The sequence below is a fragment of the Notothenia rossii genome, assembly GCF_949606895.1.
Source record: "Notothenia rossii genome assembly, chromosome: 7".
Lineage (NCBI taxonomy): Eukaryota > Metazoa > Chordata > Actinopteri > Perciformes > Nototheniidae > Notothenia > Notothenia rossii.
In genome coordinates, this window is record NC_136905.1 from 37,879,811 (window position 1) to 37,907,514 (window position 27,704).

Consider the following 27,704-nt stretch of genomic DNA (forward strand, 5'->3'; position numbering starts at 1 on the left):
TGGGGCTAATGCTAATAATGCTAATGCCAGCAAATACAATGGTGGCTTCACAAAACTTTTCAGAGTTTTACGGGGCGTGGTTTACAATTCACCCAGCCAATATAAATTGGTACTTTTTTCTCCCCAGTATAGTACCACCTCTCTAGCAGGGACTAAAAAAGGGGGTGAAAGTTCTCGGAACTAAGTTGGTTTTGCGTTCACACAGTGGTGTGAACGCAAAATTTAAGGCACTATCGGAACTAAACGGGAAAAGTACGGGTAAAAGTACTCCGGTGTGAACGCGCCTAAAGATGATACTTTACGAAGGTAGTCGATCTAACTAAAACACATCTTCAAGTCTTTATTGACATTGGGACTCCCTTGTAAGGACATGTTGTCATTCTGTCTAAAATGTTTTATCTAGATTTATTTTTTCATTTGAATCTATGATCTCTAATAATCCCTAAAAATAATCCTATAATTATCAAATACTGAAATTAATCGGCGTGAACTTTGTCTTTTAGTGCTTCTACTGTAGATGTGTTCTCAGTTTAGGTACAAGGAACCATCAACTACTATATCCATGCAAGACTCGCTCTTCAAAAGATTGTTTTTAGTATTTAGAGAAAGCGAAATCCATCTGTATTGTAAGTGCAGCTACTTGCTGTTATACTCAACCTGATATTAGGGGAACTTCAATTGTTACAGCCATAATTACAACTATATACTGTATATTACCAATGCTGTAGGAGGTGTTACTGGCAACTGGCTTTTGTCAATGAAGCTGTTAATTATACCAACAGACTGAGGTAAAAATTGATACTTTAAGTTGTTTTATAGTTTATATTCCATTGGCTGTTGTCTGAATTATATGCTCTCAGTTTAAATTGAGACAATAGTCCCGTTCTATGTCATTTGGATGTTTGGAAGGATAGACCAATGATGGATCCAGAATGATGTATGTGACAGAGTTGTCTTCATTTCCAAGTATAACTTCAAAGCACATTATCAGTTATGTTCTATCAACTTAAACGTGCCACTTGTTATGAGCGTAATTGCACATGTTTTTATAAAAACCTATGGTTATAAATGCATCGTTTAAAGTATTTATACCAGAAACAGGTTGAGTTTAAAATACCTAACATGATATTATGTTAAGAAAAAAAGTCACAGTAACATAGTCGTTACAGATTATGTAAATGATACGTTTCATGTGAGCTGCAGGGTGGGCTGTGTGAAGTTCTGGGGGCCCACAATGCTTCAGGGCTTCTTGTGCAGGTGCATATGGATGGAATGATGGATTACCTCGCTCTTTGCTATCTCCATCCTCCTCCCAGCTCGCCCCTCTCTTCTCTGTGCTCTCTTCTTCCTGCTGCTGCTGTTCTTTAGGGAAATGAATGGGCTTCCTGTTTGCTGCATCCGCATCTCACTCTGTCAAGCTCCACCATACATCCGCTGCGAAAGGCTCTGTGTGTGTGTGTGTGTGTGTAATCAACACACACGCGGATGCATAGGATTGGCTCAGGGTGTATGTCTGCAGTTGTGTTTCCGACTGTGTTCGCGGGGGTGTGTTTGGCCAGGTCATTTAGTACTCTGCATGCAGGCTTGGAGCAGGCTGATAAGCTGTTTGCAAAAAGTGGCAATTAAAAGTTGATCAGCCTGTCAATTCAAATGGAATGAAATGGAACCAGAAAGTAATTAAAAGGATAGCATGAAAATGACAACAATTATATCTCTTAGCTTCCTATTACCGATGCACAGAGGAATTTAATTAGTTTAGAGCTCATATAGTGATTTATACAGTAAACACACAATAACAGAAAACAGCAGCAACCACAAAAAAACTGGTGGCAGCTCACACAAACTGGCCATCTCAGTATCAGTGTTAAACCTACAAACAGGGAGGCCAATGGATATGGACAACACTGGTGTTTAGCTGCTGCTGCTGTTGAATCATTAGTGTGATCTATGTGGGTCCAATTAGTGTGTTTTAAGTGGTTGGTGGATTGGTGGGATACTCCCAGTCCTCCCTGTTTGCACATATGGCCGTAGGCTGTGTATCCGCTGTGTTAATGAGCCTGTCAGCTTCCATCCCACTCAGCATTGGCCCAAGATGGGCTGATGGGCATCTTCTTATGCACACAGTATGTGCTGCTGAGAGCGGCTGCTTACGCTTTATAGACAGAATACAAAGCGAAATCACTCAACTGTGTGTATTTGTTTTTACAGAAACATTGGCTGTTTCTCTTCTCATATACACAGATCGCTCATCACTGCACTATCTTTCTAGTCTAGAAAATGTTGTGTAGCAAGTCCCGCCGGAGCCAGCTGGGTTATAGAGATTGGTTCTGCCTCAGAATCAAACAGCTGCTCTCATTAAAAACTTTATTTAACTCTGCTGCTGAAAGGTTGACCACAGATGTGTATGGTCCTATATTAGCCAGCTGGGCTCTGCAGAGCTTGCGCTCCATGTTTTAAATGCTGAGGCCTTGCTATAAAAGAGGGGTGCTTTTGTCTAAATCTTATCTGGAACCTTCAGCTGCAATGATGACGATTGATTTGCAATAATACAGCCACAAAGCTATAATAACTACTGCATGTTGGAGTTGGTTTTAGTTTCAGGCTTCAGAGAGCTGATAGTGAGAAAACGCTCAACTGGATTTCTATTCTTTTAGTGCTGTATTTGGTTAAAAGAGTAAAAAAACTGGACATCTTTCTTGACCTTGTCACTTTTCCTTTCTGTCTTATGATTGAATGTGATCACCTTTTTACTACTTTAGAATCTTCACGTCTGAAGAAGGTTATACTCATTTTGTTGCAGATAAGCCAAGGTCCTTCAAGTCAATATAGAAAAATATGCTGAAAATGGACGTTTTAATACTAAAATGTACCTGAACTTCGCTCTTTGATTAAGTGCGTTTAACATCAATTTTAAGAAAAAAATGCATACTGATTAGTGCACTATTGCTTCCTGTTGATGTAAATGGTCTGCAAAGGCTAACATCCCTGTGTTTCTCTGCCACACACTCCCCCCCCCCCCCCCCCCTGCCTAAAACGCCTCCATTGGACTCCTTTGTTTACTTCCTGAACATAATGACATCACTATGTGACTTGTGCTTTTATTGGCAATCGCTCCAACACATTTTACGTGCAGAGCAGACTGGGCTCTGGTTTCAGACAGAGGGTGAAAAGAGGTGCAGTATGAGAAAAATAAAGAGCTTTTTGAACATTAAAGCATGGAGACATGTCACAGTAGAGACACTAAATACTAATATGGACCTGAACATATCCATAACTTGTCCTCTTTAAAACACTTTAATTAATTAGCCTTACTTTCCTGCACTATGTAGAAAGAGCACCTTGCAGTCAATGAAAAGTAGGACAGATTTAGCACACGGTTCTCCGGCCAGAACCAGGGTTCTCCCTATACTGTATGTAACTAAAATGATATGCATTTCACTACAGTACCTCCCTCCCCACAACACTGACATCACACCCTCAAGAAAAAGTTCTGTCAGGCACAACTGGACCTCCGATTGGAAGATGTGTCTACCTACATTACCATAACAATGAAGCCAGAGAGGTTTTAAGGAGATAATAAAAAAGCACTGAAGATTTCCAAAGATCATTAAATGATGGCAACTATCTATTTACAACATGTGTGCTTTACCTCAAGGTGAATACTTGGGCAGGCATACATTTACATGAATTAGCATGTCTAAGGAGTTTGGGGACGCAAGCTTTTCGTTACAAACAGACAAAGTCGATAAATCAAAATGAGGGCCAGCCGCTCAAGTGATTGTTGTGCCTCTGCGGTCACCTGAGAGGCACAGGAGTGAGTGTGCAGAAGCTTTGCAAAATAGGGTGAAGCTCAGTGGTCCATAATTCAAAAATGAATATTTATAAGTAGGAACTCATTGGACTTGGCCTTGGGGGGAATGAATGACTAGAGACGAGGAGAGTGGAGTCACATGCCTGGGTAGAAAGAGTAGAAGAAGACCATTAGTCATTATGAAGAGACTGTGCTTCAGTGACATTCACACTGTACCTCAACTTGTTACTTAGTGCTGCATGTGGAGTTTGAGACATTTTGAGGGATCTGTTTTTTAAAAGTTATTGTTAAAAATAATAATAATTGAGGCCACGTGTGAAAAGTAAGCGTGCAGTTCTCTGTTCATATTTATTCTCCATTCCCTATAAATGTATAAACTAAAAGCATATTGTGTATATTTATTATTTAACTATGTCATTGAATGAATGGCAATTTAAAGATACTAAATATTTCTTCTTATTATTTTAAAAACTGAATGGTATTAATAGTTAATGATGGGCAATGAGAAGTCAAACTGACTGTTGGCACTTAAATATTGTCATTGAGTGGGTCATTGTATAGCAGGCTGAAAAGGCTTTGTAAAAGTTATTCAGAATTTGTGATCATTCATGGTTGAAAAAAGAAAATGTTATTAAATTACAGCAACAAAAATAATCTGAAAAAACATGGACATCGGTTTCTGAATCAGCATTGGCCAAAGCGTTATTCTGAACTTCGGTGTCTTCTGAGATATTTGCAGTCGGTGCGTCCCAGGTAGGGGTGGGCATCAAGAACCGGTTCCTCTCTCAATGCTCTGACTCATCCTGTGATCCCAATAGCTGACAGGGCACAACCTGCTTGCAAAGGGGGGAACACCAGTAACCTGAAATCATACTCATACACCAGGCTATACATCTGAGTCAGTGCAGCGTGTTTGACTGCTTTAACAAGTGGCTGCTAACGTTAGCGATACACCTCCATTTACAGTACAGCCTGTTGGGAGAATAACACAAGAACAGACAGACACAGTTTGTACACGGGTGTCATTAGTTTGCCCAGTCCTCTTAGATACAGTTGGTGGTTTCTTTAGACTGCTGGGGAGACGATCAGTAATGAGAGATGTACTTCTCCAAACGAAAGTCAACATGTCAATTTTCTTCATTTAAAATCAGTTGAATAATTAATTGATTATGTTTTTGGGGTTGGCTGAATAATACAGATCCCAGTTCTTTTTGGTATCTATTATTGTTTGCCTCTGAAGTTAATAACTGGAAGTTAAACACAATGAAGCAACACGTAGGATCTAAAAACAACAAAATAACTGTTGAACCTGAATATTTGTTCGGGTCTTTTCATGCAATGTCTTCATCTTTTTTACAAAGTGTGTATTAAAGTGTTGATAAGAGAATTGATGAATACCGGTTTCGATAAGCCTTCGGTATGGATACAATCCTAACAATACCCATCACCATGGGTGATGTTAGCATAGCAACCGAAGCTAAACTGACTATCTTGACTACTTGTTGCTATCCTATTGTGACATAAGCCGGCACATTTTACCAGCGTATTTTACCTTATGATTCTACTTGTGATAGTCGGACATGACAACCTGTGCAGCCCATGTATTGATTCCATCCGATAGCTGCTAAAACAAAACGTCTGCCTGCTCTCCACAATGATCAATAACAGCGAACGGATGGTCAAAGTAAGGCACAAATACACAGAATCACACGAAGCCTGGTTAGTGATACCTGACTTTATAAAGTGTGTTTTTTTAATAAGTGTGTGGTCGCATTCTAGTCACTTTGCTCAGCGCTACTGCTTGTTACAACTTTCATTTGTCGTACTACTCGCCATAAACTGTTCTTGCTCAGGTTGATCCCGCCCCTGCCCCTGACATAAGCGTGGCGTATGCGGTTCTTGCTTCTAGACCGACCATTTTTTGGTTCGTAAAAAGCACCGGGTTTTGGAGCTTAGAGGCGGCTCCACTGCGATGTGAACAGAAAAAAACTGTGCTTTTCAGGCTCTAGCTCCGAACCGGCCCTGGAACCACGTTGTTGTGAAAGCCGCATAATAAAGTTGCTATTTGATGCATTAATAACCTCTTCCTCCCTACTGGGCTGTGGGGCCAACTTCCGAACAGCGCCATGCATATCCTCGGCTGACATGCACTCTTTCATTATTTCTTTCTATGAGTGTTGGAGCGAAACGAGGGCAAGAGGAAAGTGATGACATCGTTCTAATGAATCCTTGAATAAATAATACTGCTGTCTAAGCTTAAGGCATCCTACACCAGCTCTTAATGGGAGAGAGGTGGAGAGAAGGGGGAGCAGGGAGGGCAAATTGATGGAGAAAAAAATACATATAGCCCTAACCTGGAATTACAGTGACATGTAATGCGTGAAATTCCAACACAACCTGTGTATATCATTGGGCTCTGGATTTACTGCTACTTAGCTTTGTTCTTAATGTTGGCTATGTTAGTTTTTCCGAGTGTAGTTCATTTTAGTCGGTCACGACCAAAAGGTTGTCAAACCTCCACAGGTTTAATATTTATTTCCAATGTTTATACTGTACATACACAAGTTAAATCATGAGGCCACTCACCATAACCATCCTCAACTACACCATAAAGACAAAAAAATAAAGAGGGAATGTGAGGACACATCAGTGTCCTCAGGTTAAGGTAGTCCATGGCTGGACACATTGAATTTTTTTCTTAAAAGAGACTCAAATTGTATTTTACTACATCTCTGAAACATAAAAAAAGTTCTAGTTCCGCACATCAGCTCTTAACATTATTATTGACCCTGGATCCTTTTTAAAGATGTCCACTATTCCTACACTCCCTCAATTATGTAAAAATATATATTTGCACTCATCTGTGTTTATGCAAGCACAAGCTTTAAATTACATTTTTTAGAACCACACTGCTTTTATATACACTCACCATCCACTTTATTAGGTACACCTTGCTAGTACCGGGTTGGACCCCTTTTTGTCATCAGAGCTGCCTTAAAGAGCATCTCGCAGGTTTTTTTTTTTCTACATTTATGCTTAAACTTGCTTGAAAATTACAATTAAAAAAAGTGAATGTAGGATTTGATATGTTTTACGAGACATAAGGGCAGGAATTCAGAGGGAAAGGAGCAATTTTGAGCTCTGCTCTTAAAAACTGCTTTTTTTTAAGGTCATACGTCAAGCGCATCATATTACATTGCAAAGGGTAAACATCTCCGCTCTCTGACCGCGGGTATAGTTAGTAGTTGCGTTGAGTTGAGCGATTGTGTTTTAGTGAGCTGGTATTAGTCGGTAGTTTTACATTGTATTTCACCATTTGTAATCATGGTGCAGTATTGTGTTTGTGCAGGTTGCACAAATACCAGCCTGTCAGGACATCGAGTCCACAGTAAAAAGGACCGGAGCTAGCGTTCGCTCCTGGGTGCGTTGTGCATCCACCTCCCTGCAGCACATACTCTCCACAGCTTTATCAGGAAACCGTATTACTTCTCTCTCCCCCCCTTCGCCGCTCTCTCTCTCTCCCCTCCGGTACACGGCACCGTAAGACGTAGTGTGGAGTTGCATTAGGTAACGCTGTGGTGGCTGTACTGCTCCAGTCGTCTCCGTTGTTTTTGTTTGTTTCCCCCTGTCTGTGTTGTTTGTGTGTGCGTGGTGGCTGTCACTCCTGGCTCCCGGCTCAACCTCCACTCACCTGCTGCAATCAGCTGTGCACCCTCCCCGACTACACACCTGCTTTCCATCAAGCCATTTACAACGACATATCAACGGAGGCTCCACAACCTTTCTCCGCCAGATCGTCAAGTATAAGCCGTATCTCGCGTCTCTCCTCCGCTACACAGCACCGATGCTCACAGTGTGGAGTTGCATTAGGTAACGTGAGATACGGCTGATACTTGCGCATTAGTTTCTGTTATGGATCAGTATCAACAGTCCTGCCAGTAACGTTACTATATTATCAAAGCTACTTTAGTTATTGCGTGATATATGATAGCTAACTTCACAATGTTGTGATGTGACGTTAGCTAACATTCTGTAGCTAACGCCGGTCACTCACCAAGATAGCTGCCCAGTTCTCCACTGGTTCTCCTCACACCACAGCTCAATTTCTCTCCGATGGCCCTTATTTCTTCTAATCCTTTGCTGCTCCTGGTCTCTTGGACGCCTAGCAGGCTCATAATTATAAGGTTGTGGTCCGTCATATGCATTCGAATATTCGTGTTCAACTTCTTCTGTGTCTTCCGTGTCGAAACTAGCATTGGGATCCATGTTTATTAATACGTTACACCGGCCGCTCTCCCCCTTGTTTCCCCCATGTTACGTCACACGCGGGAGGTCACGTGTCGAGTCTTTTTTATGCGGAAGTGAACATTTCTTACAAAAACGACGACAGATGTCACTGTAGTGTATATTTCTGTATATTTTTTTGAAAATCTAGGGTATTCATCATTTTCCTACACATTTATTCACAGGTGTCTTTAACCTGGAAGTTGCTCTTTAACTCTTTGTGGCATAGACTCAACAAGGTGCTGGAAATATTCCTATGGGATTTTGGTCCATATTGACATGATAGGATCACGCAGTTGCTTCAGATTTGTCGGCTGTATATCCATGATGCAAATCTCTGGTTCCACCACATCCCAAAGGTGCTCTATAACATTTCGATCTGGTGACTGTGGAGGCCGTTTGAGTAAAGTGAAGTCATTGTTATGTTCAAGAAACCAGTTGGAGATGATTTGAGCTTTGTGGCATGGCACGTTATCCTGCTGGAAGTAACCATCAGAAGATGGTTACACTGTGGTCATAAAGGGATGGACATGGTCAGCAGCAGAACCCAGGTAGGCTGTGGCGTTTAAACCATGCTCAATTGGTACCAAGGGGCCCAAAAGATGCCAGGAAAACCCACAGCATTACACCAGCACCAGAATCCTGAACCAGCAGGACGGATCCATGCTTTCATGCTGTTTACTGGAAATTCTGACTGTACCATCCATGTAGCCGCAGAAATCGAGACTCATCAGACCAGGCAATCTTTTTCCAATCTACTATTGTCCAGTTTTGGTGAGCCCGTACAAATTGTAGCCTCAGTATCCTGTTCCTAGCTGACAGGAACCCGGTGTGGTCTTCTGCCGCTTGATTTGAAATACAGAAGGAAAAAATACAATTAATCAGGAAGTTGTGAATAGTGGCTGTGCTGTGGCTAAACAGTGATATTGACTTTGTGTTGTTTTCTAATGTTATCAACCTGAAAATCCAGAGAAAATTAACCTGTCCTTTTAAGTCAAGGTTGTGAGCAACTGTTTTAAAAAGATTTAAATAGAGAAAAATAAAGGAATTTAGTTTTGGATGTGTCCTCTGTTGTCTTTTCAAGTTCATGGAGACATCGAGGGAGAGACAAACAAAAAGACAGTTTTAAAACCATTGAATTACTTGGAGGATAATATCTGATGCTGCAGTATAACTAGTAGCTTGTTTGCCTCTGGTCCGTGCGCGTGTGCGTGCGTGTGGCAACAACTGTCCTTCACAGTGGCCATTTCTCCACTTATCAGAGGCAGTTTGAGATTAAGAGCCATCAGCCACACGTTGCCATAGCGAAGGGAGATGGAAGGCAGCTTGAGTGACAGCTGAATCCACCACACACTTTTCCAAATCCTTCATGCTATCTTGATGCTCTGCTTTCTGTGCATGCACTTCACACACGCTGGCTCCGGCACTGACACATACTGTAAACCATCACCTGTCCGTGTTTTCACGGGGGGGGGGGGGAATTGGTGCAGTGTGTTACTGTGACAGAAAATACGCTGGCCAATGGGAGCAGGTAAGAAACCAATTGTGTTGAGCTGCCTGCCAATCAGTAATGGCGCTGAGTAGGGGTGTCACGGTTCGGTTCAAAAAAGTTTGCTGTTATTTATTTTTAACAGTAGTGCAAGTTTTGGTATGAACATAAGGAACTCTAACATTTGGAATCATTAACTGTATTACACAGTTAAAAACAAACCACAAACAGTAACACACACACTCAGATGGCCATATTATTTATAATGTCAAACAAAAAGGTTCAATAAGCTGTACAACTAAAAAGAATGTCTTGAAAATATTAAAATAAATAATGAAGTGTTTCAATCACAATCAATAAAAGGCAATACAGAACTGTATAACATCTCCTGATGTCAAAATATAAAATAAATACAATGATAAATATAAAACAAAATAAAATATGTAGGCCTACCTTTAGGGGCAATGTCTAAAATGTGTAATTACCTTGTGAGTGTGTGAGGCCATTATGTCTAAATAAAGGTACTCAATCTTTACTCTATTTTCAAGTTTTTCCTCAAAAAGATGAGTTTGTCTACGTTGTCAGTAGTGAGGGCAGATCTGTTTGCGGTAACTATGTCACCTGCCGTCGAGAAAACCCTCTCGCTGGGGACTGAGACTGACTCCGAGGTGATTGAGCATGTTTGACGTGTTACCACTAGCATACCGCACCGTGTCGAACAACGCCGACACACCGTCCTCGTCCGATCAACAACTCGCACCCCATCATTGTTGTAGTCCACAGGGAATGTTCCCACACACCTGATTTAAAAGAAGCAGTTGGGTCTTCTAGCTCCTGTGTGTTGTGTGAACTCGCCATAGCTACTAACTTTTCTTCTTCATGTATTGTGTTCGTTTTGTTGTGTTTTGTTCTTGTTCTTCATTTGTTATACGGGCGGCTGGCTTTTAGGCGCAATACCACCCCCTGGATTATAAATAGTGTAATGGATACTGCCCTTAGTGACAGACTTTTTTCCCACTCGTTAAAAAAGGCGTATTCGCCGTGTGACTGCATGTGCCGAACCGTGACGTCCGAACCGTGACGGTACGGGACGAATACCCCTAGCGCTGAGCGTTATGCCTTTTTTTGTATTTGTTCTGCCCAAATGAAGCTATTACCCAAGGGGTTTGGGTCAGTTCATCACCAATTTCTATAAATGCTTAAGTGAATTCCCAAAGAAAGATGACATACTGTATATATATATATAAATAAAGGTTTATACAAATGATACATTGTAAATGTAGTAGCCTAAAATGTACTGTAAAAGGTTTATTATTGAGATTATTAAGTGAGTCTGTAATTGTTCTCAATTTAAATATTACTGAAATTAATTTTGAATAAAAAAAATATAAAAACAAAACATGCAAATTGCATTGTTATCAAATGGGAGGGGGGGCACTACTTATAATAATAAAAGCATTTTCTTTAGCTTTCATGAGGACCCGAAAGCAAGCTGGTTCCTAATTTGAGAGTATTACGGTTTAAAAAATATTAAAATGTTTTGGAATTCAATTATTTAAAGAAGACGAAAGTATTTTTATTGTGAAATATGCTATACAACTTCTATCAACCTGCATAAAATGTTTTGCATTTTCTTTTTGTGTCTTTATTTATATCTATACTGTTAAATAAAGGCAAGATATATGACTTCAAAAGTGAGTTATTCCTTGCTATTTCCTTCAGATTCCTGCATGCTGCCTCTGTATTGCAGTGAAGTGTTCGTCTTTACTCATCCGTTCCTCCCTCTGTGTGTCAGATCGCACAGCTGGTGTTTAAGGGCATGAAGCGTCTGAACAGGATCCAGTCTCTGGTGTTTGAGACGGCCTACAACACCAACGAGAACCTCCTGATCTGCGCTCCCACCGGTGCTGGCAAGACCAACATCGCCATGCTGACCGTGCTTCATGTGATCAACCAGCACCTGCAGCCCGGGGGGGTCATCAAGAAGGACGAGTTCAAGGTATGTCACACACACACACACATTTCAGGTTCAGCATATTGGGTTGCTTAATGCTGTTACAGTGGATATGATGCAGTTTGCTTACATCTAATTCTCTCTAAGGGCCTAAGTCCACATAATAGCTCCTCTTTTGGCAGACAGGCTCTGGGCGGTTGTGTGCAGATCCTCCTCCCAGTGTTTCATTAAAGAAATATTTGTACGGTTTCTATGACAATGATATCTCCACAACATATCACTGCGTTTTGTTTCACCGTTACAACCAACTTGATGCCGATGCTTGCTCTCACCCATTTTTTAAATTTTGTTATTTTGTGAGTTTGGCACCCCTGCCATAGACAGTCTGTGGTTTGTACATTTCTAACTTGAATCCAGTTTCTGAACAGATATGAGGAGCTGTGAGCTCTGTGCTGTCGCCCAGGCTGCTGTTTTGGTTTTCTGATTCAACATCAGTGACGTTAGGCTGAGATTCTCACCTCTGGTTGCCGCAGACAGCTTCATGCCAATTTGTCATTCAAGTTTAAAAAATGTGACTTTTGCGAATGACGCAAAAGGACATACAAATGACATTTGCGCCTCGTCATTCCCGTCTATTCACGTTTTTGCAAATGACTTCACTTCGTCTTTAGTGTGGATGAACTTCACAACTAAGTCTGACAGCCGTAGAGGAAGCTGTATATGGCAATACAATTATAAAATATAACGAAAGCAATGCTCACCAAATCCGCTCAGCCGATCTGCTCTAACAAATAGACTTTTTGGTCTTTGTTATAATAGTTTCTGTATGAAAAACACAACCAAAAACAAGCGTACCCCAATATTTCTTTGAAAATATTTTCAACTTGAAGCTTTTTGAGCGCAAAAGAAAAACCGCTGGGTGCATTTTCTCGAGGCGACTGCATTCAATGCCATGCAGTCTGGCCTTATTGGACACAATTGAAATAAGATGCTGAGAAAACCTGGACTTACTGTATGTAATATGTCTGATTATCAGGCTAAATCACAGTCAGAGTTAAAGAGACTTTCTGTCTAAGATTGTCTGCGATTACTGCCTAATATATCCAGTGATACTCTACCCAGCGCCTCTCAACAGGCCTCCTGTTGATTAAGCATGCTCCTTGCTGAGTCTCTCACACCCCCTGCAGAGAGTCACATCTGATGCTTTGCATGATGGGATTTTAGGCATCATTTAAGGAGCTTTTTTAATCCAAGGGCATCTGGATTGACTGGATTATGTTTTTTTCCAAGCTAGTCTGTTTAGCTGATTTTTGCACCGTCATTTAAACTTGATGGTTATCTGTTAAAACATTTTGTCACATCTTTGTGTAATTAATTATGTTTTTGGAGCGTTCAAATAGGGTATCTGATAAACATTTGGGATTTAAACCCTGGCTAAAACACAACAAAACGTGTATGTACTTTTAATTGCTAAGGTTTTTGACAGCTGTTGAAACTGTCCATAAAACAATGCTTTACATTTAATACAAAAACAGTGAGTTTCACATTAAAAAGAGAAATTCCAGGTTTGGATTAGATATTCTACAGATCAAAGCCTGCTGTGAGACATGCCTACCTTTCTGCCAACCTAAACCTTTTTATCTTCAGAACAGAGTGTCTATAGTTATGGAGATCTGAGCTGGAACACAGAATTGGGATTTTGTCTAATTCAGGCATTTTAATTGAAAGGACTGACACAGAAGTTGTGGTACCACTGTTTGGCCATTATGAACATTTTCTTCAATGTCCGGTGCACTTCCTAGGGGCTTCATTATAATCTGTCAAAAATGTGTCTTAAAACACTGGAACTGAAACAGTTAAAACATCCCTCTACAAAGGCACTCCAGTTGTGTAAGAGCCATTTGATTTGATTGTGTTAACATTTCTGTGAAACTGAAACATTAGAGGCTTCTCAATTCTTAAATTTCCTCTCCTCGACTCCTATCCTCGAGACTTAGTCCCGCCCACAGGAGATGCTAGTCGAGGAGGGGAACCGAGGAGAGAGGAGCGGAAGCAGCAGGCGGTTAGAGAAATGAGAACTCCTCTCCTCTGAGCGGTCATTTTAAAGAGATGTCCATTAATTAACAGCAGCCCTCTGTCTGATGGACAGATGTGTTCATGACGACTTATATATTTACTTTTAATTAATTCACACTGCAGTATAATGAGACAATAACAGGCTACAGATGCAGACATATACACACACATATATTTATATAAATATATACAATTTCAGATTCAAACAGATATGAGAGCACTCTCATAATAACCTAACACAATCAGAGACTGGATATATCCCCCTCTCTCTCTGGTCGCTGAAATGGGGAATTGAAATTACGGGCCAAAAGTTGTACAAGTATTAAAAGTAAGCATAGGACACCAAACCAACTGAGACCCGTCTGTCCGCCGCATCTACACACTGTACAACACACTCACCTACACACTTTACCACACACACACCTACAGCTCCTAAAGCATAATCAGGCTACAGCCGTTGTGTATTTTATTATGTGAAGCATTAAATGGTCTTGAAAAAGATTGACTCTTTGTTTGTAGATATCTACTAAACTAAAGCAAATACAGAGAGTAATGTAGGCCTGTTATACTGAGTGTTATATATTTTACACACTGCTCTGCTTTCTGCACGGACTTCACAGCTGTTCTCACTGTAAACATCGCGTCACAATGAAAGCAGTTACTAAAATAATATCCAGGGGATGCATGCAGAGCTGTCATTGGCTGAGATAAGTCCGGCCGTGCGTAACGCCTCCACCGTTCCCGGAAATGCATCCGCGGAGGAACCATCAGTGTATCCTCGATCATAGCTCCTCCAGAGAGCCTCCTCGATGCTCGGTCCCCGATGTGTTTCCGGGTCACTACCGGAGGACCGAGGAGTCGAGGAGGGGAAATTTAAGAATTGAGAAGCTTCTATGGTCTCACTCAATAGGACTTCGTTTAGGAATTTCCAGGACTTTATTTGTATTACTTTGGGTTCCTGTTCCTGTGTCCTGTCTTTAAGAAATGTCATACATTCTTATCCTGCACACTTTATATTATATCTGTGGTTTATCAAACAAAGGATTTTTACATGTTTGTAATATTTAGGTGTTAATATAATAGATTTTTTTTTTTTTCGTTTTTGATTGAATTTATTGAAATCTCCAATATCAACGTAAGAGCTTGTGCCTCTTCGGGGGGTGCTAACACTTAACCATAAACTTTATCGTTTGCTTTCTCCGTCTTTATATGTAGATATGACTTTTCTCCGTTAATCTCCTTCACGTTGTTTCCATAGCAACAACGACTTCCTGTCAACGGCGCTAACTCTCCTTCAAAATAAAAATGTGTCCATAAGAAATAGGAAGCCAAGCCAAATTAGACTTAAGACATATACAACTGCAACGAAAGCAACAAACACAATGCAATATCCTTTTCAATTTCAAAGAACACAAATTGGGTTGTATACATTAACAAATAACTATAAAACAACAATACTGTAGAATAAAAAACTGAATGCCGTGAATAAACCGAAATACATGTGTTGAAGCGGTTCGCTGCTGATTACTAAACCCCCCCCCCCCGCGGGCCTAATATCCGCTGCTGATTACTACCGAATATCCGGAGCCTGAAAAATGGTATTCGGGACAGCACTAACCTACACACGCTGTGGCTGGCTGTCTAGATTACATGTGGTGGATTCAGGATTCTGAAGAACCAGCACCTTACCGTGGTAGAGAGGTTTCTGTGCCCTGATGAACATGGGGGCTGTGTTGTCTGGAACCTTGTGTTCCTGGTAGGGTCTCCCATGGCAAATTGGTCTCAGGCAAGGGGCCAGACTAAGATTGGTTCACAAGACCTCATGAAAGACGACACACGAAGTGAGGATACCCGGCCTGGAGGAAGCCCGGGGTCCCCTTCTGGAGCCAGGACCAGAAGGAGGACTCGTCGGCGAGCGTCTGGTGGCCGGGCTTGCCACGGAGCCCGGCCGGACACAGCCCGAAAAGGCAACGTGGGCAACACCTCCGCTTCTCCGTCCCGCGGGCCCACCACCTACGGGAAACAGCGATGGGGTCGGGTGCGCTGCCAGAAGGGTGGCAGTGAAGGAAGAGGGTCTCGACGGACCAGACCCGGGCGACAGAAGCTGGCTTTGGGGACGTGGAACGTCACCTCTCTGGGGGGGAAGGAGTCGGCGCTTGTGCGGGAGGTGGAGCGTTACCAGTTGGATCTGGTTGGGCTCACCTCTATGCACAGCGTCGGCTCTGGAACCTTACTTCTGGATAGGGGTTGGACTCTATTCTTCTCCGGAGTTGCTCAAGGTGTGAGGCGCCGGGCGGGTGTGGGGATACTCACAAGTCCCCGGTTGGGTGCTTCGTTGTTGGAGTTTACCCCAGTGGACGAGAGGGTCGCCTCCCTACGCCTGCGGGTTATGGGGGGGAAAACTCTGACTGTTGTGTGTGCTTATGCACCCAACAGCAGTTCAGAGTATACGCCCTTCTTGGAGACCCTGGAAAGAGTCCTGTATGGGGCTCCTGAAGGGGACTCTTTAATCTTGCTGGGAGACTTCAACGCACATGTGGGCAATGATGGAGACACTTGGAGGGGAGTGATTGGGAGGAACGGCCCCCCTGATCTGAACCGGAGTGGTGGTTTGTTACTGGACTTCTGTGCTAGTCATGGATTGGCCATGACAAATACCATGTTCGAACATAAAGATGCTCATAAGTGTACGTGGTACCAGAGCACCCTAGGCAGAAGGTCCATGATTGATTTCGTTAAGCCTCTGGATAGACCTGGTAAGCCCAAACGTGTAGTTCGGGTGAATTGGGAACGTCTGGAGGAGGCCCAAGTTCAGGAGGCCTTCAACTCACACCTCCGGCGGAACTTTTCGGGCATTCCTGTGGAGGTTGGGGACATTGAACCAGTGGTCGGTGTTCAAAGCCTCTATTGCCGAAGCCGCGGCAGGGAGCTGTGGTCTCAAGGTCCTAGGTGCCTCAAGGGGCGGTAACCCTCGAACCTCCTGGTGGACACCGGTGGTCAGGGAAGCCGTCTGACTGAAGAAGGAGGCCTTCAGGGATTTGAACTCCTGAACCCGACAACTCCGCCCTCTATGTTAGAGGCAGAGCTGGAGTATGACGGGGGATCGACACCAATCTCCCGGGGGAGGTCACCGAGGTCGTCAAACAACTTCGCAGTGGCAAAGCCCCGGGGGTGGATGAGATCCGCCCAGAAATGCTGAAGGCTCTGGGTGTTGAGGGACTGTCATAGTTGACACGCCTCATCAACGTTGCGTGGAAGTCGGAAACAGTACCGAAGGAGTGGCAGACCGGGGTGGTGGTTCCCCTTTTTAAAAAGGGGGATCAGAGGGTGTGTGCCAATTACAGAGGCATCACACTACTCAGCCTCCCTGGGAAAGTTTACTCTAAGGTACTCGAAAGGAGGGTCAGGCCGATTGTCGAACCTCAGATTGAGGAGGAACAATGCGGATTCCGTCCTGGTCGTGGAACGACGGATCAACTTTTTACTCTCGCAAGGATCCTGGAGGGGGCCTGGGAGTACGCTTATCCAGTCTACATGTGTTTTGTAGACTTGGAGAAGGCGTATGACCGGGTTCCCAGGGAGTCACTGTGGGAGGTTCTGCGGGAGTATGGGGTGAGGGGGTCTCTACTCAGGGCCATCCAATCTCTGTACTCCCAAAGCGAGAGCTGTGTCCGGGTCCTCGGCAGTAAGTCGGACCCATTTCCGGTGAGGGTTGGCCTCCGCCAAGGTTGCGCTTTGTCACCAATCCTGTTTGTAATATACATGGATCGGATTTCGAGGCGTAGTCGTGGGGGAGGGGGTCTGCAGTTCGGTGGACTAAGGATTGCGCCACTGCTTTTTGCAGATGATGTGGTTCTGATGGCTTCATCGGTCTGCGACCTTCAGCACTCACTGGATTGGTTCGCAACCGAGTGTGAAGCGGCTGGGATGAGGATCAGCACCTCCAAATCTGAGGCCATGGTTCTCAGCAGGAAACCGATGGACTGTCCACTCCAAGTAGGGAATGAGTCCTTACCCCAAGTGAAGGAGTTCAAATATCTCGGGGTCTTGTTCTCGAGTGAGGGAACAATGGAGCGAGAGATGGGTCGGAGAATCGGAGCAGCTGGAGCGGTACTGCAGTCGCTTTACTGCACCGTTGTGACGAAAAGGGAGCTGAGCCAGAAGGCAAAGCTCTCTGTCTACCGCGCCATTTTCGTTCCTACCCTCACCTATGGTCATTAAGGATGGGTCATGACCGAAAGAACGAGATTGCGGGTACAAGCGGCCAAGATGGGTTTTCTCCACAGGGTGGCTGGTGTCTCCCTTAGGGATAAGGTGAGAAGTTCGGTCATCCGGGAGGGACTCGGAGTTGAACCGCTCCTCCTTTGCGTCGAAGTAGATGGATGGATGGATGGATTCAGGAGAAACAAGCAGCCTTCTCCAGATGCGGGCTCGTGCGTTGACGTAGTCGTCGATGCTACAGGATGAATCATCCTCAGTGAACCTGTACCTTTGTAGTAAAGTTATTTTTATCTTTGGCAAAATAAGAACAGCAAACGCTTAAATACAGATAGCAGACCCTACTGATGCAGCTCTGACCAAATGACATGACAACTCAGCGCTATGTACATTTAAATAAAAAAACTGTTGTTGTGCATCTATATCCTTGACATTGTGAAGGTGCACCATACATCTGAAGTGCTTCCGTTGGAGTTTTAATTATACCCGAGCCTGCTGGGTTTCTACTACAGTACATTAATGCTTCCACTCCTCTCATGAGATGTTTTACAAAGCACTACAAAAATGTATCGTTGGAAAAAAGAGGTACAAAAAAAACCTTGATTTAGAAAGCCTCATCTATTACATGTATTTACTACCCTCCTGGCTTCCTCCGTCAGAAACTGGGACAGTTTGTCTCTCTCTTACCTGATAATGAGATAGACAGATTTTCTTATGTTTATTCAGAAGTGTATTATGAATACTTTTGAAAAATCGAAGATGTGAGCATTGAAAATTAAATACAGCCAGAAATGGAAAAATAGAAACTTCAATAAAAGCACAAAGAGTCATCTATTGGCAGCTCGGTCGTTAAATATTGGGTGTCTTCTCAAACACATTGTGTCAAAACACACACTCATAACACATGACACATAAATAAGTCAGACATCCAGAAGGCTTTGTTCTCTTTCACACACACACAAACACAGGCTCACACACAGTTCCAGCCTGTGACGATAGCCACTTTTCATACATCACCATTAAACTTTACCCATGCAAGTGGCTGGCATCATATTTCTCAATAAATTGTGATTTGTGCTGGTTGCCAGGGAACAAATGATCCCGCCTCTGTTTGCTCATTTATCACCAGAGTGTCCTTACATCCCACCACCCATCCCTTACCTTTCCCACTCTCCCCCTTTCGGTTCCCATCATATTTACCTCTGTGCCCCCCCCCCCCCCCCCCCTCTCTCTCTCTGTAGATAGTGTACGTGGCTCCGATGAAGGCCTTGGCAGCTGAGATGACTAATTACTTCGGTAAGCGATTGGAGCCACTGGGCATCACAGTTAAAGAACTCACCGGGGACATGCAGCTAACCAAAGGAGAGATCCTACGAACACAGGTACACACACACACGCACGCACGCACGCACTCACTCACTCACTCACTCACTCACACACACACACACACACACACACACACACACACACACACACACACACACACACACACACACACACACACACACACACACACACACACATACACACATACACACATACACACATACACACACACACACACACACACACACACACACACACACACACACACACACACACACTGCGAGTTCTATCAAGCCTCCAACTAAAATGGCCTCTTCTCCAGGTTCCCCGTGCTACTCTTTTATGTTCTCTAGCACCCCCAAGTGGATTGGATTGTGTCATTTATTGGAGCCATTCCACAATATATTCTCCAAAATGGATCCGTCACAATTCTGCCAACTGTTAGTGAAAAGTCTAATTCAAACAGATGTCTAATTTAATTGTTAGCAACTGCCGAACTATGGATTTACAGTTGCTTTCAAAAGAAAAAAGAACAAATGATTAAAGGGCCTGCTATAAACTCTGCTGTTTCTGTTCTGGCTTCATTAGTGAAAGTCCAGTCAGTCTTATTTATACAGCCCAATATCACAAATCACACATTTGCCAACAATTTGCACAGCATACGACATCTTATGTCCTTAAACCCTCTATTCGGGTAAGGAAAAACTCCTCTAATCATGTTCTAAGCTATTTAAAATTACATATTTATCCATTGATAGATTACTCAAGGTTCCATGTCCAAAGCAGGCCTTCAGTTAACACCTACAGTAGTAAGAGCTCAAATAGAAACGGTATCTGGTACCGGTAAATGGTAACATTTAAATAAAAGCTTAGAGAAAGGATTGGACAGGGAATTGAGCACAGGTTCGACAAGCTTGTTCTCGATTTGTTTTATTTCTTTGCCATCAAAGGTTAAAAATGTTTTTATTTCCAACATGCACTCCTTCTAAAGGTTTAGCAGCGGAGCTGATTTACAGAATCTACTAATGTTATCACTTTACTAGATGGCGCTTACTGTAACATTATAATTCTCCTAAAATGGGCTTGTTTTTGGCTCAGGTAGAGATAAAGACTTACAATATTCAGGACGTTTTTTATTTCATTCCATTTATGTGAACAGTCGGCAACTCCAGGATATATTACTGTCTTTAAAAAAAAAATTAATTTATTTTAAATATTTCAACTGTTGACTTAAAGGTGGGCTAGGTAAGTTTCAGAAACCGGCTCGAGTGCACTAAAATTTGAAAGTACACAGCCAAAAAGAATCCGCCCCTTCCTTCAGACTTCCTTACAGAGCACCTCCTCCGCGAGAGCAGGCTGCAGTAACGTTACATATCAGGCAAAGCTAAACACATCTAGGTTAGCAATACTACACAGCCAAAGCAACTCCGATATTGACTCTGGTTAATTTGCTCCGTTACATTTTTTCTTTTGCGACCAGTAGACAATGTTGAACCTAACTCTGCCATGGTGTAAGTGGCCGCCTGTTGCTGGCGAGTCATTGAAGTACTGCTGCAATGCAAGCCCAATGAGGGCACGAGATACAGTTGCGGTGCACGAGATGGAAGGCTGACAGACAGGGCGGCAATCCAATCCGTTTAGCCGGGATGGTTGTAGTTTTTACAGTATTACGGGTTCCACAGATGACATTTTTTTATGGATTTTTTTGTCAAAGCACTTAAGATATTCATTGCTATCGGGATGTTAAGAGTATTCCATTGAATATAACAAAAAGTGTATCTCGAGCCGGTTGCTCATACATACCCCACCTTTAAAGGTGGGGTATGTATGAGCCGTGTATGACCGTAGTACTGTGAAAAGCACGACCAATCATTTTAGCCGGCCCGGCTAAAATAACTGGATGGCCTTACCTGCCTGTCAGCCTTCCATCTGTGAAAAAACTTATCTCGTGCCCTCATTGGTCATGTGCGCGTTCGTGTGTGTTGGAGGAGGGGCTCTGTAAGGAAGTGGCAGATTTGTTCCGGCTGTGTATTTTCAAATTCTAGCGCACTCGAACTCCAAAATGACATACCCCACCTTTAATTGCTTTATTATATATGTATAACAATCCTACATAAAATATAATTTTTTAACCATTTACTAAAAGAGCTCATTTTCAGGTTCATATCAGTATGTAGTGTCTCTACTGGGACATGTCTCCATGCTTTAATGTTCAAAAAGCTCTTTATTTTTCTCATACTGCCTGTGCCGCCACCCTCTGTCTGAAACCAGAGCCCAGTCTGCTCTGATTGGTTAGCTGGCCGGCTCTGTTGTGATTGGTCTGCCTCTTAGCGTCTTCACTTACAATGTGTTGGAGCACTGGCCAATAGAAGCGTGAGTGTTACATAGTGATGTCTCTATGTTACGAAAGTAAACAAAGGATAGTATAGAACACACTACTGGAAAGGGTGAATAGGGCCCCTTTAAAGGCCATGTAATGCATCTAACACAGGTGTTTTTTAACATGTAGTTTAGATATCACCAGAATAAAAATAAATAAAAATGTTTAAAGTTTCGTCATAATTAAATGACATATACGTTAAAAACCGATGTTGGTTCCGAAGTTTGCCGAGTACGCCCCCGATCACTCCCGAACGAGCGGTGACGTCACACATGGCAAACATTGCCATTTGATCAAATCATTCCAAATGGCAAGCAACGCGATAACTTCAGACAGCGACAGCGACAGCGATCATTCAAGCTCAGATTCGGTGGGTTATCTGGATTCAGTTACAGAAGTAGAGAGTGAACCAGCTAGCCTTTCACTTCAAGGCATCTTGCCTTATAAGTACGAGCCTCCTGCCCAGCAATCGAACAACGAGGCAGAAACTTGTGAAAGAGAAGCGGATTCCGCAGCCGGCGAGACTCGAGTTGGCAATACTGAATGGTAAATTCTGTTTTATTTAATTTGACCTGCACTAAATGTCGATCTTAATTTGTCATCTGTTCCTCACACGTCCGGCAGATATTGTTTTGTTTTTTAATGTTATGTACAATATTCAGGTGTACATGTCAATGCTGTGAAAGCATGCCCACTGCAGATGAATGTGTATGCTGCAGAGAGATCTGGCAGGTGATGGAACAAATAGACAGTTTGCAACCTACTGACCAGATAGCAGAGTCCTGCATCGGGTCGGGTATCCGCGGGTACCCGACGGGTGACCCGCAAAAAAGGTGATTTGCGGGTGGTATTTTTTCAAACGCTTTTTTCCGGGTTCTCTTCTGGGTAAAACAAAGATGATGCGGGTCCGGTTGCGGGTGTTGCATAATAAATATATTTAAACAATAATAATTTAGTTTAATGTTTAAATCCTCAGACCTCTCCTCCGCGGTACCGAGCATAATCATAACCTCTGCAGTGCATCTATCTGCTGCTGAGCGCACCACATTCTGAATGGCTGAGGTGAAGCTCTCTATAGCGGAGAATACAGCATTTTCAATAACTCTTCCTCAAGAGCGAAATCCAACGTCTGGGAGGCTTTTGGTGTCATCCTAGATGGAGAAAATAAACAACATCCCAGGCTTTTTGAGCCAAATATGCAACTGCGTGTGTTAATAATTGCACGTTGTCACTGCTTATATATATGCGGGTTCGGGTCGGGTTGCGGATCATGTGCCGGCGGGTCGGGTCGGGTTGCGGAACTAATTGGCAATATGTGCGGGTAGCGGGGCGGGTTCGGTACTGCACGTCACGGGTGCGGGGCGGGAGCGGGTCTTGAAAATCAGACCCGTGCAGGACTCTGCCAGATAGAAGACACCGACGAGAAACCAAGGTGCATTATTAGCCACCCAGGCTTTAGAGAAGGCTGTCTCAGTGTTTGGACACTGAAAATAGCGTATCTTCAATACAAAAAAAAACACAGAGCAGTTGATGGCCCACTACACCAGTAAGTAAATATTGATTGACCCAACTGCCTATTGCAGCTTTGCTTTCATATAATACTTTTAGTCGCTACAGATATGGTACACTTTTAAAGATACCATTAAACTCTTTCAAGCAGTCAAAAACAGCTTGGCTTTTATTTTTTCTGCGTATGCAAGTTCAATGTATGCTTGGGAAAAGAAACAACTACACATGTGAGGAAATATATAAGAGGTCTATGATTCTGTCAAGCAGTCATGTATAACCTCATATTTATTTTTGTACAAGTAAAATACAAATATCATGTTATAAGCCAATTTGTAACCATTGCTACATAATAGTACTACATAACATTTTATTTTTCTCCAAATATATTTATAATCTGTATACTTTTTTTTCATTAGGAAGCATCGACAGTTTGTACGTTGGTGCTGGGGTGTACTCGGCCCAAAAATCAGAGTCCCGCTGCCTGCATGTGCAGTAACCGAGATACGGAAGACTTACCCTGAACCGGGAGGCCGCTATCAGGGATTTCAATGGCCAAATCTGTAATTTGACATAAGTCATGCAGCTGAACTGGTTAAAAATGGTTTCGCATGATGTAAATAATTTACAAAGTACATCATTTACAATATTATTTTTCCAAAGAAACATGTAAATATAACAACATTTTCCAAATCACAAATTTGTAAGATTGTATTAATTTACTGTTTGATAAATAAAAAAGGGTTCTTTTGTTAATTTTTCACTTGTAACATTTTATCTTTATTGCAGTGTACATTAGTCTATTTTGGTATATGTGCGAGCCCACAAATAATTAAAAGTGGTAAAAATAATAAAGATATTCAGACGTAATTCATTTTTGGCCTTACTTATTTCACTTCAACTTTTATATATTTCAGTCACTAGGCAAGTTCACTGTACTCTGGTGACATTTAGCTCAAGCTGGCATAACACCTGTAGTAACTTAATTCTGACCCGAGTTTTGTGCACAATCTTCCAGCACCCATGATCAATGTTTATAGCAATCAGGAAACATTCACAGCTCACAACTACACATCGCTTCCCCATCATGAATTGTTAGATAAAAAAAGTTTAGCGAGGTCCGGTTACACATATGTTGAGCGAAAATAGCGGAAGGATACAAAACAAACAATCCAGACGAGGCTGGTGTTTGCCACGTGTGACGTCACACAGCTGGGTTAATGGCTGGAAAGCTTTTCGCTACCGGAGCGGAATAACACGGGAAAGTGGCACACATTTCATGTTATTTGGGGGGTATTTATGGAAAGAATCATTGATGTTGATATGTCAAATGAAACAGTGGAAAGTGATGAAGCGATTTATTAACATAGAATAACATTTATTTTGGACATTACATGGACTTTAACAACATTTTGTCAAGTGATGAGAATCATTTGGTTCACTTGAGTCCATCTCAGTCAATGAGATGCTTTCTCTCTGTTCAGTGTCTAATGGGTTGTTCAGGTAATGGAGTACTGAGCAGCAGATGAAGAACATTATGTGTTTTTATGGGGTTCTCCTGATGGAACAGGTGAACTGAATCTCAGGTGCCTTCCACAGAATCCCTCACATACGGGAGTTTCCTTCACTGTTTTTAGGAAGAGGATGGATTTATTAGAATGAGCCAAAGGATTGAGGATACATGGAGCACATATTAAGTGAGAGAAGCTGGCTCCTCAGCTCAGAGGAAGCGGAGATGGCTAGATCAGCCTAAAAGACTCAACTCTCAGGCTGAGAAGGTTGGGAAAACATGCATATCTGTTCCATCCAAAAGAGGTGGATTGGAGAGATCGCACAGCTTAGAGGGAAGTTTTATAAGCCTTTTGGGAATTATGAATTGAAAAAGGAAAAGGTTGGGGTTCGGTGTCTGTAGGGGGGGGGGTTGTGCTGGCAGAAGGTGGAGTTTTTATCTATGAAATGAGGCCAATTCCGGCTAATCTGAAGGTGTGTTTAAGATGCATTTTTATTGGGTCATGTGGAAAGATTTCACAGTGAGAAAGATTAGTAAGATTCACTGCGTCTCTGCAGCGCTCCATTATCTGTGTCTCTCTCATCTCACTGCGTTAGTTTCAGTACATTTACACAAAGTGGTGAGTGAAAGGGGGCCGTCCATGTTTAATAGGCCGGAGTGATGCCATGTGCTGTGACCTTGGTTGTCTCCTGCGTCTCCTCAAAGTCCTCTCCACGTCTTTCATCATGTTATTTTGATGTGCACAGCAGAGTGGAGGATCTGGCGTGACTTCAACCACATGCAAAGTGTATGCAGGAGTGAAAGGCAGTCTTGAAGCAGTGTTGTATTAAGAGCTTATCTTGTGTTACACTGACACGTCTTGTCCTGCGACCTTCATCAGAGCCATTATGCAACACTTTAGAGTGAAAGGAAACAGAAAAAACAAGCAATCCAATATACACATAGGGTGTAGTATATGAGAAGGTTGTACAAGTTAGACCAATCTGATCAGTGATCTGGCAGAGTCCAAGGCTGTGTTTAATCACCGTTATGTGTGACACCACATTTACTCCACAAACAATTCAGTAAGTCTGTAAATCATTTGCCCCCTGGCAGCCTGGAAAATCAATAATTTAAAATAAAATGGTTATAATAAATGAAAATAGAACTATGTAATATTAACTATTTCATTTCCATATGAATGAAAAATGTTGCAAGGAGTTAACATGTGCTGTCATTAAAGGTCCCATGTCATGGCTATTTCTACTGATCACAATTCCATTTTTGAGGTCTACTAGAATAGATTTAAATTGTTCAATTTTCCAAACTCACATTGGTTTCTCATACAGCATCTCTGTATAGTATGTGTATTCACTCTCTGTCCTAAACGGCTTGTTGGAGCTCCCGCCCCCCTCCCTGTGAGCCCACTGTGCTCTGATTGGTCAGCTCGCCCACTCTGTTCTGATTAGTCAACCACCGTTACAGCAGAACATCAGTGTTTATGTGTTACAATGGCATTTGATAGCAACCAGAAAATGACACCAGTAATGACAAACGGATGAGAATGCTGCGTGGGGTCTGGGTGCCGTGTTGGCGGGACGTTGCGGGGCTCGCTGTCCTGCCCTTTGAGGCTTGAGGAGCGGACAGTGTGAGCTTGATTAGTGGTGTCGTGTCCTGGTTGCTGCGTGGGGTCTGCGAGACAGCGAGAGACAGCGAGAGACCGCGGAGCTCAGCCTGAGCACACACACACACTCGGTCAAGTCCCGGATTCAATACAAAACACTCATCCTCACGTACAAGTCCCTCCATACCCTCGCCCCCCAGTACTTATCGGACCTCCTCCATCCCTACACCCCTTCTCGGAGTCTGCGGTCCTCAGACACGGGCCTGCTCTCCATCCCCCGCTCTCGCCTCCGAACTGCGTTCAGTGTTGCGGCCCCCACCCTCTGGAATGCACTTGCTTCCGAGATCCGTAATGCTGCCTCCCTGGACATCTTCAAATCATCATTAAAAATGCACTTGTTCACCCTGGCCTTCGGGCCCTAGCCCTTTTCTGGTCCCCCGGCTTCCTTTATTTATTTATTTGGTTTGCCCATTGATTGTCTGTTTGTTTTGTTTGTCCACCATGTACAGTGACCCTGGGTCCCTTGAAAGGCGCTATATAAATATCATTTATTATTATTATTATTTAGTAGGGGAATTTTTAAAGTTTATGAGCAATTTCCATTTTCCTTTCTGACAGTGGATTTTTAGGTCGATACAGTTGTCTTACTGCTTCCAATAAGCTCTACTCACCAAGTGGCCAGTTAAGGTATTGGATTTAAGGTCTTTCAGTTTTTGTTTGAATGGTTATTAAACATAAAACTCTAATCTGTAGACCTTTGAGACCTTTCCTCGGGATATCCTTATTGTGGAGGTTTGAAGGAAGAAAAAACATTTAATTGAAGAAAAATATTGATTTAGTTGTTGTTATTTCTGTAAGGGGATTAACAACAAACTGAACAGCTGTGTCAGTCGTCGCTTGTCTCCCATTTTGACGCAATTCCCCGCGCAGGAAGGTAACCCACTCTACAACAGTCTGATTGGCACACTTGTCTTTATAATCCAGGAAACAATGAGCATTACATCCGAGCCCCCAGGAAGTGTGCAAGGCATTGAAGCAAATGCTCGTAGTGGCCAAACTGTGGTACTTAAACTTCCATGTCAGTCCGTGACGTAATGGGGCCCAAAAATACTTTTTCTCTTGACTTTTATTGAGAAAAAAGATGCCTGTAAAAAAAAAAGGATCATTGATTATTTTGTAAAAAAAAATCACAATCTGAACACTACAATAGACATTATTTTAAAATAATTAGAACGGGATATGTGTGGCGCAGTGGGTAGAGCGTTGGTGTTCGGATCAAGGGAGCACAGGTTCAAACCCCACTGCAGTCAGCGTGTCGTTGTGTCCCTGGGCAAGACACTTCACCCCAAATCGCTCCTGTGGGGATTGCCCACAGTATTGAGTATGTAAGTCGCTTTGGATAAAAGTGTCTAACAAGTAACATGTAATGTAATTAGCTCCTAAAGGCTGCATAATGCGCTAAAAGCCCAATCCAGAGATACACTATGTAAACAAAGTGTATTGGGACACATTACACCTACAGGAGCTTTTATGACATCCCATTCAAA

General features: G+C 42.7%; 1 protein-coding gene across 1 annotated transcript in view; it reads left to right on the forward strand.

Annotated features, from left to right (window-relative positions):
• Positions 1–27,704, forward strand: part of ascc3 (activating signal cointegrator 1 complex subunit 3) — a 229,629-nt gene that overhangs the window by 53,734 nt on the left and 148,191 nt on the right. The window contains exons 9-10 of the mRNA XM_079692773.1: positions 11,380–11,583; positions 19,074–19,214. Coding sequence (XP_079548899.1) covers positions 11,380–11,583; positions 19,074–19,214 — 345 coding nt within the window. The remainder of the gene's footprint in view (positions 1–11,379; positions 11,584–19,073; positions 19,215–27,704) is intronic.